The 17,301-nt window shown below is 45.8% G+C and overlaps 2 protein-coding genes across 5 annotated transcripts in view; both read left to right on the forward strand.

Annotated features, from left to right (window-relative positions):
• LOC126865239 (nose resistant to fluoxetine protein 6-like) overlaps positions 1 to 17,301 on the forward strand; it is a 221,502-nt gene that overhangs the window by 162,457 nt on the left and 41,744 nt on the right. The window lies entirely within an intron of this gene.
• The window catches only part of LOC126865241 (protein FAM102B), a 55,027-nt gene that overhangs the window by 8,396 nt on the left and 29,330 nt on the right, over positions 1 to 17,301 (forward strand). Inside the window, exon 2 of one of the 4 annotated variants that reach the window (XM_050617553.1) lies at positions 7,406 to 7,612. The exons of the other annotated variants lie outside the window; for them this stretch is intronic. Coding sequence (XP_050473510.1) covers positions 7,566 to 7,612 — 47 coding nt within the window. The 5' untranslated portion in view covers positions 7,406 to 7,565. The remainder of the gene's footprint in view (positions 1 to 7,405; positions 7,613 to 17,301) is intronic. 4 annotated transcript variants of the gene reach the window in all.

Genomic DNA, 17,301 nt, shown 5'->3' on the forward strand with positions numbered 1-17,301 from the left:
ATCAGGTGTTACAAAGCAACAGTTGGCTGATAGCGGTAGCGCTACTCCACGATTGTTTTCCTCGCGCCTGTCTAACAATAGATCGTTTTCTAACGTGGAACGTTAGTTCGGGTAATTCGATTATTAACCAAGACGAAGAGAAGAGAGAGAGAGAAGAATCGTCCGCTGGTTGAATCTATCTCGCTCGATATTTTTTAATTTAGTAAAAAACCCAAACTCAGGGCGAAAACTGAACAGAATCACCAGAGCGACGTAACGCGTACTTACGCGCAACTGGCAACCCGAAGGAACGTTCAAACGCGACGTTAACGTTTCCTCCGGGCCGTGTCGCGACGGTATATCGATATCTTCGCTTCGCAGACACGATTCGATCGTGTTCTACCTTCCGTCCATTGTCGGTCGATATCCAGCTGCGATATTTCACCGAGCTCGGAGTGCACGGTATTTACATCGAGCGCGCGTTATGCACGACATCGTGTATTCTCTTGGGAATAGAACGTTCCCGCACGTGTGCAAGATGCACGCGACATAAATTCCAGCGGCCGTACCGGTTCGTAAACCATATTTCGTCGGTAGCCGCGGTCTGCCGGACGCGGACGCGCGTCTCGTTTAAACCAGCGCGGACGTTTCACGGCAAAGGATCGATTTTTCCTTACTTCTCTCTCTTCTCTTTATGCGTATCTGGTTTATTTAGCTTGCGTAAAACATCCTGTCGTCGTACGATGTACGACGTAATACGTAGACGCGCTAGTAAATTTGTTAGCGGATCGTTTCGAAACGAACAAGTTGAAACGAAGGGAATTCCTTATTACCCTCGACGACGTGCTTACGCGACTTTTGGCGCTTGGTTCCAGAGACGCGTAGCAACTTGCTTGAAGCTTCAAACGAGAAAAGTAAATCACAGATGAACGTGTTTTGCTCTGCGAACCGTTCGCACCTAAACGCCGAGAGGCGCATAGGACGATTAGGTTTTCCATAGCGGAGAGACAACGTTCGAGGGAATCAAGACTGTACGAAGAAGAAATTAGCACAGTCTGCGGAGAAGAATACGTCAAAAACTCCTGTTCCGGATTATCTATAATCCCTCGACACGGGGTTGAATCAACGCGAATCGTCGTTTCGCGGCTATGAAATCAGCGATGAAAATGAGTCACGTACGGAGTATATTGTTCACCGTTGCAACTTTTCAGACCGTCTGTCTTCCCCTTCGTCCCTCGCTCGTGACGCCTTTGAAAATACCGGAAGCTGGCTGGATCGGTGCCAGAACGGTCTCTACATCTCTGGCGAACGACCCGATCGTTTTATTATTTCGCGATCGGTGTTCGTTCGCATAGCTTTCCCATTTTTTCGCCATATAAACCTACCGCAGCTTGGGCAATTTTTCGCGAAACGAGCCAACTTTGGCATTTTCCGCGGCGACGCGACTCGACTTCAGTCGATGTCGCAACGATCAACGATTAATTAAACCAGCACGTTTTTGGTCTTTTTTCCGATTGACAAGTTAAATCGCGGCAATCGGCGATAGCTGGGCACGTAATTAACCGCTTGCTCGCCGCTAGTCCCAGAAGCGTGCGACCTCGAGGTGATCTCGATCGATTCGCTCGACTTTCCACCGAGTTTTCCCGAAAGAACCAGAGAAGGGAAGGAAAGGAGGGGGATCTCGGAACGCTCTCGCGAGAACGCGTCGCGCTGCCGATGTTTCTGTGATAGGATTTTCTGGGAAAACAGAAGCAACGGTATTGCGGAAAAGCGGCGTTTCCGGCGATCCCTGGTCGATCGATCGGGTCTAAGCGACGAACGTAAACTGATCATCACGCCTTAACGGAATTGCTGAATATCAACGAGATACATCGCGTGTCTTCCCTCCTAGCCTTTTTGGTTCCCTCGATGGAAATTCCTCGTGAAAATCCTGTTACCTCGATATCTCAATATCTGGAAGATCTGCAGCTTATTCGCAATGGATGCTATTCCGCACGGTTGATAACGAGATCTTGATCTAATTGTATACAAGTTTCTTGTCGATTCTTTGATCTCTCTACGGAAAATGATGCAAAGTAGGCTAGGGAATCCGTGTTTTTCAGCACTCTCTAGCGTTCGTGAAAAGACAGCGTATCCGCGAAGAAGTCATTACAGGAGAAACACTGTTCCTTTGGATCTATGTCAGTGAGAACGATTTAAGTTTCTAAGAGATTTCTCTCCGCGTTCCTGCCGTGTGTAACCCTCTCGATTTCAGCCGGTGACGAATCCTTGGCTACCGTCCATGTTGTTACATCTCGCGAACTAACGAAAATTAGCGGCGGGAACACTTTCGATCGTCGATTTTACGCTATCTTGCAAGACGAATCTCTCGAATATCCGAATCGTTCGTTTCCAACGACGCTGTCGCTTCAAGAACAACATCTCGCGCTTATAGTTCCTAAACACATTTTCAAACGTTATAAATTTTCCAAAATTTCGGCTTGGACCAGGGTTTCGACGATTTCGTTTTCCAGTTTCGTTCTCCAGTAAAGGAAACTCGAACTGACCGAAGCGAGCGTACGAGATAGCGTAATCGCCGAATCGAGGGGAACAGCGTTACAACGAACGACTGGCAAGGCCGATACGATTCATCGTCGGAGGGAGCGGTGCGCGCAATCAGATCGAGATAAGCGATTTCGATTTAACGTCAGAGACGGTCGGCTGGTTTCTCGGCAACAAGGTCTACCTTGAACCATGACCTTCCTCGGAATCGGCCGCCGAGCACCGAATAAAAGTCTGGAAATAGTGCGTCCACGACGATCGGGCAACGAGATTGACGGCGAAAACACGATGGAAAGCGGAAGACGGCACGAATTTCCCGGTTTCGAATGCGTCGAGACGCGGAAGTCTTATTCACTTTAAAATTTAGCAAAATATCCGCTTTAAGAGATCGAAAGCGCCTCGAAACGTCTCGCATACGATATCGTAGAGTTTTTCTCGCTAATTTCTCGACGGTACCGATCGATGGTCGGTCGATGAAGCGACTGGATAAATAACGAGACTCGAAAGCCGCGCGAAAGAAAAGCGACAGTGGGAAACGTCGAAAGAGAAACGCGATTCTCTCGCCACCGATAGCGTTAGAAAGTACGGCGATTCGTTCTCGTCCTGATTCGCGAGGCGCGAAAATTGAAAGAGAAAAGTTTGGTCGGTCGATGGATGGGTGAGGAGGAAAGGAATCGGGGAACGTGCGAACCAGTAGTTGATCGTGTCGAGGAGAGGCACGGAGCAAGGGAGGTGGAAAGAGACGGAGATGAAACGAGCGGAGGTAGTTGACTAGAAGAGAGAAGGAGAAGATACACGAGGGCACGACGATAATGGACAATGTCCTGTCGTCCGGTGTGTCCCGGGCATGGAAACGAGTGACCATCGTTGGAGGACCTGACACCGCCTCAATGTGTCGTGATGAGGAAACACCCGATTACAACGCTCCGACCGAGGCACGGAATATTTCTGCGTGTATCCACGGGAACGATTATGTCGATACTCGTCGCGCCATTGGCTCGTATAACCATGCACGTATTTGCCGAGAAGGGGGTAGAGCAGCACGAGCCATAGGGTCGCAGATATCGAGGGATTCAACGTGTCACGAGAAGCTTACCCTGATTTTTATCGACTCGAGGGGTCACGTTATAGAAGTGTCTTCGAAAGTGTTCCGCCGCTTTAATCGCTCTCACGTACTAACTGTTCGCAAACGCCGATCACCGTTTATATTTAGGATCGTCGTATCCGATCGACGACTCGCGAGGGTTGAAATTCGAAAAGAGTTCGCAAGCGGTTGCTTCCTGTTAAGAGTCTTCCGGTTACGATACATCTTTTCGTCGACCATGAAAATCTAAACGGAAGATATCGTGCAACGAAACGAAACTTTCCAAGTTTGTCTCGCCTCCTGGCTGTCGAATACGAATACCTGCGTTTGATGTATCTCGGTTCGACGACGAACTTGCGCGAATAGCTGTTAAAGCTGCGCGCGGCGTAACACCAGTAAAACCAGTTTGAAAGTCAGGCAAAAATTACAGCGACTCTTGGTCGAAACTCTGGTCAGGATGGGCCGGCTCTTGGAACGCTCGCGTTCTTGCTCGCGACATAAATTTCGAATACGAGGCGCGTGCATCCGACAACGCGGCATCAAGCGGAAAAACCAGCCGGCGGCCAGCTATTATTTCGTATTTCCTGGATCGTCGGACGCACTCTTTCACGATGCGTGTTATCGCGCGGTCGTTAGTCGAAATACGTATAACCAAAATCTGTATCGAATTACGTAACCGGAAAGGTAAAGTGCCTGGCGCATATTCATACGTCGAAGCGTAAAATCGATTATTATGCGGCTACTACGCGTCCAGTATAAAACGCAGAAGAATCAACCAACGTGTCGTGTTGCTCGGGTGACCGGCTGTTTAAAAAAAAAAAAAAAAAAAAGAAAAAAAGAAAAAAAAAGAAAAATAGCCACTGTATGACAAGCAGGTCGGTGAAATTTTGTGCATCTGCACGCTTAGCGTGCTCGCTGGAATGGCACGCGAATCTATTTCAGTGCCACGAATGGAAGTGGAATCTGCATCGTTGAAATTCGTAACGGTGAAATCGAGATTAATCTATAACATTATGCGAAAAAGGTGCTGCCGACTTTTTCACCTTTAAACGCCGGCGTAATTTTCGCCTTAATTTACATCGCAACAACCGCTCTCCTTCCTTTCTTCCGATATTTGCTAACTTGTAGCTCCGTTGTGAACAGGCGCGTGATCGTCGTATCCGCGTTTCGATCTTTTCAACTTGTTATTATTATCGACAAATTCCATCTCTTTGTCGAGCACGTAGTTACTTTCTGAAATATTACTGGAATTGTCACGATGGTTCCGTTCATCCTGGAATTATCTAATACGTCGTGACACGATCGTGGCCGAGGAACTAATCGTAACGATCGTAACACTCAACGGCGGTAACTATCGGTGACACTGTCCTCAGGAAATCACGTGCCTCTTGTACGGATTGAGCGTCACAACCAGAAGAGGAGCTGTTTCGCGTGGGTGGTCCGTTCGATCGTTTGAAATTCCGCGATGCTCGCGTCTGCGCCAACGACCGTCCACCAGCCGCTTTCCTATCTTTCCCCCTTCTCCTTTCTCTGCTGTCTTCCTCTTCATTCACCTTTTCCACGGAGGCTCCTCTCGTTTCGGCAAGAGGGAAAAAAAAGGTGTGGGTGGGACACGTTAGCCTACATTTCGCGTTACTTCACCGAACTAGAAGAATGACGCGAGATCCGAAACGGTCGGGAACTTTGTATTCGGTGGCCGAGTTGGCAGGAGATTTCATCGAGGTGGACCTCGATCGATCCGGTCGCCCTGAAGAACGACTCCGAGCCAGAGAGAAGAACCGTTGTCCCAAACCGGCTTCACTCTTTTTTGCATCGTTTTTCCTGGTCTCGCGTGACGCGTTACGCACGCTTCCAGCTCGGGCACGCGAGGCAGACGACTAGTATCACGTCCGTGAATTTTCCCATCGCGACGAGAAAGTCCGCGAAATGGTCGGGAGAATGGACGTGGGTAATCGTAGGTAACGAGGAAATTCCAGTTACTTCGAAAAATGGAAAAAAGCTAGTTGGACGCTCGGTCGTTTCGCTCGTACGAAAATATTCAACGTCCTCGAAATACATAGGTACGCGAAACTGGATTTTTCTCGAGTTTTCATCTTCTTCGTTTCTCTTCCTTTTTCTTTTTCTTTGTTTATTCGACCGTTCGCGGAGAGACGCGATCGCGAGGAGGCGCGTCGTAAATTCCCGATACGATTAGACAATCGACGCCACGAACTCATCGATTCTCTATTTCGATTAGGATAATAGAGGTGGTTTTAACGAGTAGAGTGCCTGATCAACAGTTCAAAGATATTACATGTTTCCAACAAGTTTGCAGAAAAGATAGTTACGCTGATGCGTAAGGTATAAGTTAAGTAGGTGACTGATCGAAGGGTGGAAACCCGGTAAAGAGATGTTGATTGTTCTGAAGATGACGAATCGGTGAAAACTCTTGCTCGGTGGTGATCGACCATTCGTCGCCTGCGAGTGAAATCCCGGGAAACATGGGAAACCTACCTTACCCCTATTTTTACCCGATGGAGCAATAACCGTAAGGAACCTTTAGACTCGAAGAGGTTTTATGCCAACTAAATGCCTTAACGGTAAATCGAAAAGGTTCGTTTTATGACAGTTCCTTAGGATTATTGCGGCCCGCTTAATTCTATGTGCACAGCTAGTGGTCGTCTCGACCGTAGAGTCACCGGACGTAACGTTCTTCTTCCTTTTTCCATAGGAGAGAATCTTTTGTTTCAGAAAATTGAACACTCGTTGAACATCTCGTCGTTTAAAATGCACTTCTTCTGCGAATATTTCTCACAGAATTATTCTGAGACGTTTATCTCTTGCCACTATAACAATTAACGTACACGTTGGACACGCGTCGGCTTTTTCGATTCTTCGCTTTCGTCCGGTTCGTCTGTCGGGAACGAAATGCTTCGAGGCAGAACTTGTTACCCCACATTTTCCCCTCTTCGACTTTCTTTTTCTTCGCGTTTCCTCTTCACCGTGTCCTTCTCCCATTTTCCCTCGCAGGCCTGATGATTTCCCATTCTCGTTCTTCTTTCTGGAGCTTTGTGCCGGGTCGTTCTGCGTAATTCGCGGCCCTGGAAATTCGTCGTCTTCTTATCGGGGGAAGTTGGCAGCGTCGTTCCTTCCATTCTCGGAACTTGTCACATCCGGCTTGAAATAACGCCCGCACCTAGGAAGCACGTTTTATTCGCTTTTAAAAGTCGTAGGCCGTAACACGAAAGTAGATTCGACGCGTTACCTTTCTGTTCAGTTATTCCGTTGCTCTGAGCTGCATCGATTTAACCGGCGATCTAACGAATCGTGATTTGTTAAATCCGATGTTTCTTTCAAAATGAAAGATCGATGCTTCGAAATGTACAAGCTGGAGAAACGTAGGACAGTAGATAAAGTTATTGATAGTTTGAAATAAAGGTCACGAAGAGCGTATCATTAGCCACCTTCTTACGATTTTCCATGCTCGTCTCGAGCCAAGAAAATGTACGTAAGGGCCATCTCGGAAATTTATCTTGTCTTGTTCGATTGATCGAACGTATTTTGTTTGGCGAGCAGACTCTAAATAGGGTACTGAATCTCACGATAGCTTCTAAAGAGCGGGAAACACTAAGGAATTGCTGAAATCCTTACAAAATCGGATTATAAAATTTGCAAACCACATTCGTGACACGATCAGTGATTGATTAACTTCTGTAAGTATCGGAATTTATTTTTCAAATTGTTCCGATGTCGCCCTGTTTTGTGCAAGTAAAGGATATAAAAGGGAAGAATATAAAAAACTGATGGCGCCGAAATCTTAAGATTTTTCTAGAAAGAAGTAATTAAAAGGCAGAAGAAAAATACAGTACACGGCTGACCACTCATCTTCCTAAGAATCTTGGCGAAAACATGTAGACTTCGACGATCGAGTAAAAAGGATTGTACGTTCTCGCAGCCGCAACCAACCGCTCAACGCGATTCGATGTTCTTCCTTTTTCTACAAGAAATCAAAATCGATGCTAACGAAAGGTATTTTGCTCTGCTTATTAATCGCGAGTAAAGCGTACGATTACGAGCGTATCTTTTTGATAAAATAATCAGCTTATTTTTATTCGGGCTGATTAAACGAGCCTCGATCACTCTCCTCTATCTCCTGGACTCGCGATCAATCGACTATCAACTCGCGATCGCTACCTTCCTTCAATTTCTTTACGAAACACGATTAATACATGGGACGAGAAATCAGGTTGCGCGCTCGCAAAAGCGTTTTACCTTTGATAATTTTTGTCGTTGGAGAGAGCGGCTCGCCTGTTGTGCAATTTTCCTTGCCAATGCCTCGGCAGCTCGAAAAATCGGAGCGCAAACGAGCGTGTGAATCGAGATACGTGGCTTCTCGGTGGTTGAAGCACGGCTTCCTGAAAACGTTCCTCCTGTTTTGAATATTCATTAGATACACATATCGGTACGCGTCTCAAACCGAGCAGCAAATGTACCGTCTAATTTCTTAATTGAATTTAATTCGCTGCGTTAAGCGATACGATTATAACGACCAATTGTCTTTTCGTTTATCCGCGTCTGCTTTTACGATATAACGAGAGAAATAAATTCTGTTTCGTTGATTTCAACGTGATAATCGAGTAAATCGGAGCTCGTATTTCCGAGTCAGAGATTTCCATTTCAAATAGATAGCACGACGATTTATTTGAAATAACCGCAACGTTATAGGTCGGCTCGTGTTTATTCAAGTCTGAATGAACTCGTTTCGCGAATACTTCGCTTCCTTTATCTCAGAGCCCACCCTTCGTTTGCACTCGTGCGTGCTTCAAGCTCGAGCTTCGTCGGTGCTCACGAGCAAAGCTCGCGATCCGACACCGTCAAACGAAGCCTTTCTCTCCCCTTACAAATTTTACAAATCCTCTCCTCTCTCTCTCCCCTCCTCCCCAGTCATATACCGACTTTTCCGTTCAGGTTCGCGTTATTTTCTGGTCCCGTTCACGGTATTTTCATTAACGGTACTTTCACCCTTTTGCAGAGTTTCCCTGTTTCTCAATTTTTCTCTGCTGGAATTTTCCCGGTGTTTCCACCTTTCCGTCCATCCCTCGTGTCCTCATTTTCTCTCGCATTTCCAAAATTGCTTCAGCCAACGAACCACGCCAAAGCCCACGCGTAGATTTCGACTAGGCAGAGGAAGGTAGCCACGCCAGGAACGAGAAGCCGGGGTCGCTCGACAAAGTGCAATGCCAAATAATTGCAGGGTCGGAGGGATTTTCAGTGTCGATCGTTCGACCTTGACCGAACCTCCGTTCGTCTCTGTTACCGAATACTCGCGGCTGTGCTCAGCGTTTGCGCGGCCGCGCAACTCATCCTCGACAGACTGAAATTCCCGTGGAAATGAATTTTCGCCTCCTGTCGCTACCGGCCCATCCTATCGTTCTAAACCCAAGGAGCTTATTCTCCGAGAGACTACTACGACGGAATAAATCGCGCTAGAACGGTAAAGAGGATATTCTCCAGGGAAGAGAGAACAGTAACGCAGCGGGGTTTCGGCCGTCGATTGTTCTCCACGCGATACACCAGACAGAATTGCTTTCAGCGACGCTGAAACTTTCTCGTGGCCCTCCGCAAAAAGGGTTGTTTGTTTCGCGAGTGCCCCTTCATCGCAGGGGCGTAGCCGGTCGCGCCAGAGCCCGGTTCCAACCTATTATTTGCACCACGCGCATTTCCAGCATCGATTGCTCGACCTTGACCGATACTTCCACCCCCGGTCGTCCTTCGATATTCGGGCAACTCGCAGCGATACGAATTCGCTCCAACTCGAAGCGGGTTACGTCCTTTGTGACTTTCGTGTTCGCGACTCGTAAGGATAAAAAGCGTAGAGAAGGAGGGAAATTCGTACGTTTTAAAGGAATTTCTTCTTTAACGATTCGACATCGAAGGCGAACCGTACCATGATACCGATAAAGTCGTTAGAAACTCGGCAAGATTTTCCACCGAACGGAATAGATCGGTCGTTTATTCTAATTGACATTCTCTCGAACGTGGTCCGATTCAATTTCAGCCAACAGATTCGAACAAAAGGTTACCGATAATAACGATCGCGTGCTCGGCGTTGATCGACGGCATCGAGCCTTCATTTCGGTTTCAATTTCCCGGCCAGCGCGCAAACATCCAGCCTCGCCGCCGTTTCTCTTTTTTCCTCCTTTTTTTCGTGAACGCCCGATTGATCCTAGGATGGCTGCAGGTCCAACCTGACGAGCCACCGCGAGAAATCTCTTTGAAAGCTACGGCAAGCCGAGTGCTAGACATTGTTTAGTCAACAGTCGAGAAACTTATCGATCAGTGCGACGCACACGCACGCGACGCCCCTGTGCATATGGTTCGACTCGATTTCGAGCGTTGGTGGTGGCCGCGCGCACATACCCCCTTCCTTCCGTTTAACTCTTGTGCATCCCTTTCGTTCGACCGTGTGCGTATCAAGCGCAAACTCAGCCAGACGGTAGATAACGAGTTTCCTTCCACGAAAAGAGTTTCCAATAACGATGCCAGCTGGAAGTTAACGGGCCGCCTATTTTCCCGACTCCGCGAACGAAACTGGAGCGTTTCGCGTCCTCCTATTTCCATCGATCACCTCCATATCGCGAGTTCTGCCTCTTTTTTTGCCTATCGATTCGGCTTGATCCCGAGGAGGAGCCAGCGACTTGCAAGTTGAATGCTCGGCGAGATGCACGGCGTCTCGACTCGTACAATAGATCGAACGTAATTAACGCTTTCGATGTTCGAAAGCGATACGAACGATCGAAGAGAGGCAACGAGATCGTGGATCCAATACGAATCTTATTTATCCGGACTCGTCGAGAGACAAACGGTTCGTTTAGCAGGAGTTTGCAGATCCTTCTAAATACGCGCGATTATTTAGCTCGTACTATGGAAGTTTATAACGTAAATAAGTGGAGTCAGTTGGCAGGATTTTGGACGATAAAGATCCCAGTTGTTCTTCGACGCTGTCTCCTACTGTCACTTCCCGTGTCTTCCAAAAACGTCTGCTTGATCTTCAACAACCGTAGTGAGTCCGGGCGACTCGTTGGCAGCTATCGCCGCTTAACTACTTCCAATCTCGCTACGTTAAGTACGTTGAATTAAGTAGCGACTATAATTAAAAGCGATGTTTTTACGATATGAATTTTATCGCTTTCGCTCGACCGATAATCCGTTTCGGATAGATACTGCGACAACGGTTATCTAGACACTAGGTGCAGCGGGTCGAACGGTAATTCATAATTTATCTGGCTTTTAAAATAGCCAAGGTCAGCTGAAGCCATCGACAGCAAAATTGAAGGTAACGCGCAATGCAAGTTCTAGACAGAACTGTCTACGGTCGTTTCTCCTGCAATCTCACCGGCGAGGAATCAACTAGGTTAATTCCTAATTGGTAACATTGACAAATTCGCAAAGTCAACCAGTTGCCCCGATTTATGATATCGACCTTAATACATAATCCATTTCCACGGAAGTAGTAGACGGGGCGAGTTTCAAGCGCCTCTGGCGAAATTTGAAATGTAAAAATCTCGGAAAATCGAGCTTCGGCCGCCGCGGTCTCTCCCCTCCGCAAATTCTCTGCAGAGAGCGATTTACTTTCGCTCGACATCGATGCTTTGCCGCGATCGTTCCCCTAACTTTGATTCGTCGTCTGGTTCGTTTTCGACTCTCCGGCGAGGCCAGTGAAATGGTAGGCTGCACACCACGTGCGATATCCTCTTTTTTTCCTCTGTCAACGGGACGGTTTACGTGGCTTCTTCCCACGGCTTGCCAGCTCTCTGATTCCCCGTTTTAGAAGGCCACGTACATTCGACTCTTATGCCGTCATTTCCGCGCGTTTCAAGCAAGTGCGAAACGATTAACACTAAACCTACCAGCGGCGGTCGAATTCACCGCTCTCCAACTTCTACACAAATTTAGCCGTATTTAAACTTTATCATATCGCTTTGTAATTTCCGACTTTTCCTAAAACATGCGTACGATATATTTTTCGGTATTTACTTTTAGTTTGCTCTTTTATTTTATAGAGAAAAATTTGTACTCTGCCTTGCCTACCGTGAGCGGTCATTTTGACCGCCCGACAAAATATTTTAGTTGTTCTTAAAATAAATGTAGTCGGTACAAAGAAAAGGCTATCTCAAAGTTAAATGACAAACGAAATCCCTCGGTCAAGATGCTGTCGAGACTTATCAACTTAGGTCCGTGATGATCCTAAGGAACCGCCATAAAATTTAACATGTTTTACAGTCTATTGTTACGAACATTTTAAAAATCGAGAGGTTTCTTAGGATTATTGCTCATTGCGATAAAACCCGGGGAAAGATTTCTCAACTTCACCCTCGAGTAACCGTTGGCGAAGAACGGCCAATACTTGTCAATATTTTCGTGTAAATATCTCGTCACAGACCATATTCTTACTTGCTATTGTTCTTTCGACTAGAATACATCTCAGTTTGCCAGACAATTAGTCGACGTCTAAACTTGTTATCTGTAAAACTCAAACGGAAAGCATCTCGGAGCGTTTTGCGCAAAGTTGTTATAAAAGGAAAAGTAAAGCATATCAAATTTAACAATAATTTTGTATTCCGTACGTGGTATTATTCTTTGATAAATATTTACCCTAGAAATGTCAAGACTTCAAAAAAAAAAAATTATAAAAAAGAAAATAACGGACATAGAGGAAGACCGTTCAGTGTGCGATGAGCAAGAAACTTGAGCAATTGAAAACAGCATGGAAACACACGAGGAGTTATTTACAACCGAATCAGAGTTGAATATTGTAAATAAGCGTTTACGCAAGGACAAAAAGGAAAGAAATGATCGTTGGCAGCAAAGGGCGAGACTGATGTAGAGAAACAACGTATCGAAACTGGGTCCGATGGGACAGTTTGGATAGAAATAGATGCAAGTCCCAAATCTGGCAAGGCATCGGTTCATAATATTTTTACGGATATGTTTAACGGCATAAAGGACAAGTAAAGACAGCATTTTGTCTTATCATTGAGCATCGTACAAGGGATTATACGATAAAATATACGGAAGAAGAAGCATTTAGAGTATTGGAAACTAAGAGGGAGCTAGATGCAACAAAACTATGTTAAGTAATGACTGGGTAATGAACCCAGTGCAGAGATGTTGACTGATCTATAGTCGTAGAACCAGTAAAGTTCGGTGATGATGCTGTCGCAGAGGAAAATCCTTGTTGGGTGTTGGTCGCTCCACCACCGGTCGCTTACGGGTGAAAATCCCAGGAAACATGGAAAAGGCCACGTTTCGCCATTTTTTACCTGATGGAGCAACAACCGTAAGAAAATCCTCACTCGAAGGTGCTTTATACCACTTAACAGCCTTAACGGTCAAATCGAAATGCTTAGTTTTACGACAGTTCCTTATGATTATTACGATCCAACTAATTATATTGACGTAGTGAGCGACCGCCTCGACCGAGGTATGGATTCCGGGATACGCAAAGAATCACCGGACGAAGCGATTTATTTTGTCGGTTATTTTTCAAATAATGGAACGAATCGCAAAGGAACGTGTCTAAATATCTGTAAAGCATAAAGCAGCGCGATTCTAAATTGCGTTAGGATCAATTATCTATTGAAATACCAATCGCGGTTGCAAAAATAATTCAGTCGCTAGAAACAATTTTGACAAAATACATTCGTCTCGAGCGTGTTAACGTTCTGCCATGTTCTCCCATTCTTCTACGTTTATTTTTTCCTTCGTTTTAACAAAGTCTCGCCTTTCTCGTGATATCCTCATCCTCTCGGTTTTCTCGAGACCGAGGCATCGTTTGATATCGTCTTTAACGAGACACGCTCGCCAACCTTCCCTCGTCCTTTGCTTCAACGGTAACGAGAAAGAATACGAGCGCTGGTATAGTTTCAGCCGGTTAACTGGCGCAATTAAAATACATTAGCCTACCTAGGACTTAGCCCGAGTCGCTGGCTTTCGGACCAAGGGAGCCGCGCTTGTTCCGAGAAGCTCCATTTTTGTTTTGTTTCTCTGAAGTAAACGAGGATACGGAAGATGGCCGCGTACTTCAGGGAATTGCGAGCTCCTCCTCTTGCAGTGGGCCGCTTTACGGAATTGAAACGTTTCCTCGTCCCGTCTTTTCGTCGTGCTGTACACCACGCGCAATAAAAAAGATATTTTTACTTTTCTGATAGTAGATCTCTCGCTGTAACGCAGGGAACTAGCAACGACCGAAATATAAATCTCGTTGCAAAGAAATTGGGATAGAAGGTACCTGCGTAATGCGAGAAGAAGAACAAGCATTTCTCTATATATTTCATACAAAATCTATGAAATGGCTCCAAAATTTTTCTGATTATTTGCAGTGAAATTAATTATCCCTATTTCTATGAAAAATTTATTTAAAAAAGGACGCATTCCTAAACTAAATCGCGCCATTTTCTTCTCCCTCTTTGGCATAGCACCCGTTCAAGGAATGCGAAACGCGATGATTAATGGAATTGATAACACGATTACGTTAATGTCAGAGCTGTGCGTTTTGCCTTCCATCGCGGTGAACATTCGGGGAACGTCAATAACGTCGTGTGACTGAAACCGCGACGCGGTTTCGATTACCTGTCGTCTCGCGTATATACCAGCCAACGTGTCTCGTATTCGAGCCGAGAATTCACCGAGAAAACGCGTCTAACGGAAAACCAGTGTTTAAACGCAAACGATAAGCTATTTTCGGTACGTTTTGCCTTGCCGCTACACGTCCATTCTCCCTGTCTCGATGTTTTGTTCTTTCGCCTTCTCGTGCGTTTCTGTGCGTGTTCGGCCCATTTAACCGAACAGTACCGTACACGTTTTCCCTTCGAAACGATATTCTTCGGAAAATAAAGCCGGTCTCCACGTATGAGCGAGATGCTGCTTCGAGTCTATGCGAATTTTAAAAACTAGCAAAGTACTCGCCAAAAAGTCGTACGTATTGGAATGTGCGATAGGTTTGTTCACGTTTCTTTAAAAATGCAGCAAAAATGTAATTAACGAAGAACGTGTCAGCTCTGCAAAGGCGAGTGAATCAAGTGAAGCGAAAATTAACAATTAAGAAATTCCGATATTTACCTACGCTATTTACCTATTCTTCGAATTACTTGGCTAATGATTATTGTAGAAAAAATTTTGCAAATATTCAACCAGTAAATAATAACATTCGAATACCAACGCAGTGCAGCAAATATTCCAATAATTTCAAATTCGCAAGGGGCGAACAAACTTATTACACAACCTGACGCTACATCTCAGCTGCGAAGTTTATTAAAAAATAGTAACCGCTGTACGGACGGTTCTTGCGTCCTCGTGTTATATCTGCGACGAGAGGATCTTTAGTTCTACAACGGGTCAACGATATTCTTCGAAGCTGTTCGTCAGCCAGAAATAACATTTTTGAAGCAGCCGTCACCGACTTATTCGCTGAATTCTACGGAAGGGAATTTCCTCTGTTCTAGATTCCGTTCTAGGTGATTTTCCTCGGTTTGTTCGCGTCAAGAACGACGCGATATAAACGAAGGAAGCAACGCGAAGTCGATCAGAAGTCGTCGGATCGGATATTAATTATTCCATAATGACGGCGTATTGCCGCGACGTTGTTGATTTGTCCGCTTTGTAGTCGGTTTACCGGCTGCCTCGCTTTCCTCGATATCCACTGTCTTCTATTTTCCAACGAGTTTCTTCTTCGCCTCGCTCAAAGACGAAACTAACTCTACCTTGCACTTGTTGCACCTCGTAGTCCGCCTTATTCGGCCTCTCAAGGGGAAACCTTGACGCCTCGCGAGAAGTATCGTCTTCTTAATCATTGCCCGATAAAAATTCCGATCGATTCGCACCTGTTACTCGGACGAACATGGTCGCTGCTAGTATCAAATGTTTTTACAAACGTATCAATATTATGTATTATCTTCGAGCACTATCTCATCTGGGTTTCGTCGAGGACTTCTTTCGCTCTGTCTAATCGCGGAAAGTTGTCGACTCGCGCTATCGAGCTAATATATCGATTCTCGGAAATAAAATGACAAATGACTCTCTATGAAACGTACAAAAATAGAACAGCCAACCGGCTGTGAAATATACCGCCAAATAAACGAACCACTAAGGCGAACAGCGAATTCTTCACATCGTCGACATCGTCTGAACAAACATACACGAATGGTTTTCGCAGCTGCGAAATTACAAACAAGCCCAGTGTCTGAGACGAGACCAGACGATTCTCCTTTTCGATCGGTTCTTGCCTTGTCTTACCTTGATCGTCGTCGTCGTCGTCGTCGTCGTCGTCGTCGTCGATCTATAATTAAATAACGAAATCGTTCTTCGAATCGCGTTTCGAACGTTCGATATCGGTGAAACGGGTTAAGGCTTACCGCGTTTCGAAGAAAGCGTTTAATTAATCCTGTTCACCGATGACCATACCGTGGCCGTTCGAGTTTCGTTGTATCGGCCTTGCGTAACGTATTACGTCCGCGCTGGTGTTACGGGCACGTAACGAAACGTATTCGAACAGGTTCTCTTCCCCTCGACACCTTTCGCTCGCTTTAAACTTTTTCGATTCGAGCCGCTGTTTCTCGATCGCCAGAGATTCACGAGAAAACTGTATATTCTACGTTCTACGGAACAAATCGGATACGACACGGTTACGAGGGACGAAGGTTCGCGTACATCGGGTTCTGGCGATATTTCTCACCGGAACGACGGATACGTTCTTCCTCTCTAAGTTCTACGTGCACGCGTTACGACACGTCTTTATCAATTTATCGGTGAGAACGTTTGCTCTACTATGTGCTCTACTATTCGTGCTACTATTCATTGAATCTGACTTTTGTTATCCGAATTATCTTCGAGCGCGTTTAAACGAATGCTATTATGTAACGCACTTACGAAGCGGTAGATCGTTTAAGTCTTTTACCGATGCGAAAACTTCCTTCTTCGATAGGTTTGTAATCGATGAAATTGTGTAATATCTATATACACGAGTGTCTAACATTGTTAAATAGTAATGGCGATAATAATAATAATAATAATCTTGGTGTATGGCCGACATAAGCAGAAATCAAATCTAAAAATATAGACGATAGTGATAATAATGGTCAGCGAAAATGCGTTTCTCGCGTTTACCGAAAGATAAACCGGTTTACGGAGAGGAAAAATCGCAAAAGTCCTATTATCGAGCTGTCTCGAGGTGTCGTGGAATCTCGGCGTCGTCGATCGAACGTTCCTTCGCTATTCGGTGGATCGTCGCCATTCGTTCCAGACCGCTCCATTTTCGGAGCTCAGTTTGAACGCGGCGTCTCGTCGCGGCAAATCGAAATGCTGATTAATCGAGAAACACGGCATGGCTGTGGTATCAGAGACAGACGGAAATAGAGATCGAAGCACGAACGGCGCGCCGTTTCGGGCATCCGTTTTTACTCGATCGCGTTTATTTCTTCCCGTTTCGCGATCAACGATTCGCTCGTCGCGTTTTTCTTCCTTCTTTCCTGTTCGTTTTATAAAACTGCGCCACGACCCAATTCGGCATCCCGTTTCTCATCGCGATTCCTTCTCCGTTCATTTTCCACTCTCGTTCGGAAGAGCGACGAATGCCTCGACGTCGATTCACGCACAACCACCGCCGATTTGTTCCACGTTCGTTCGTATTCTTCCTGCCTTTTTCTTTTCCTTTCGAGAAC

The sequence above is a fragment of the Bombus huntii genome, chromosome 4 (genome assembly GCF_024542735.1).
Source record: "Bombus huntii isolate Logan2020A chromosome 4, iyBomHunt1.1, whole genome shotgun sequence".
NCBI classification, from domain to species: domain Eukaryota; kingdom Metazoa; phylum Arthropoda; class Insecta; order Hymenoptera; family Apidae; genus Bombus; species Bombus huntii.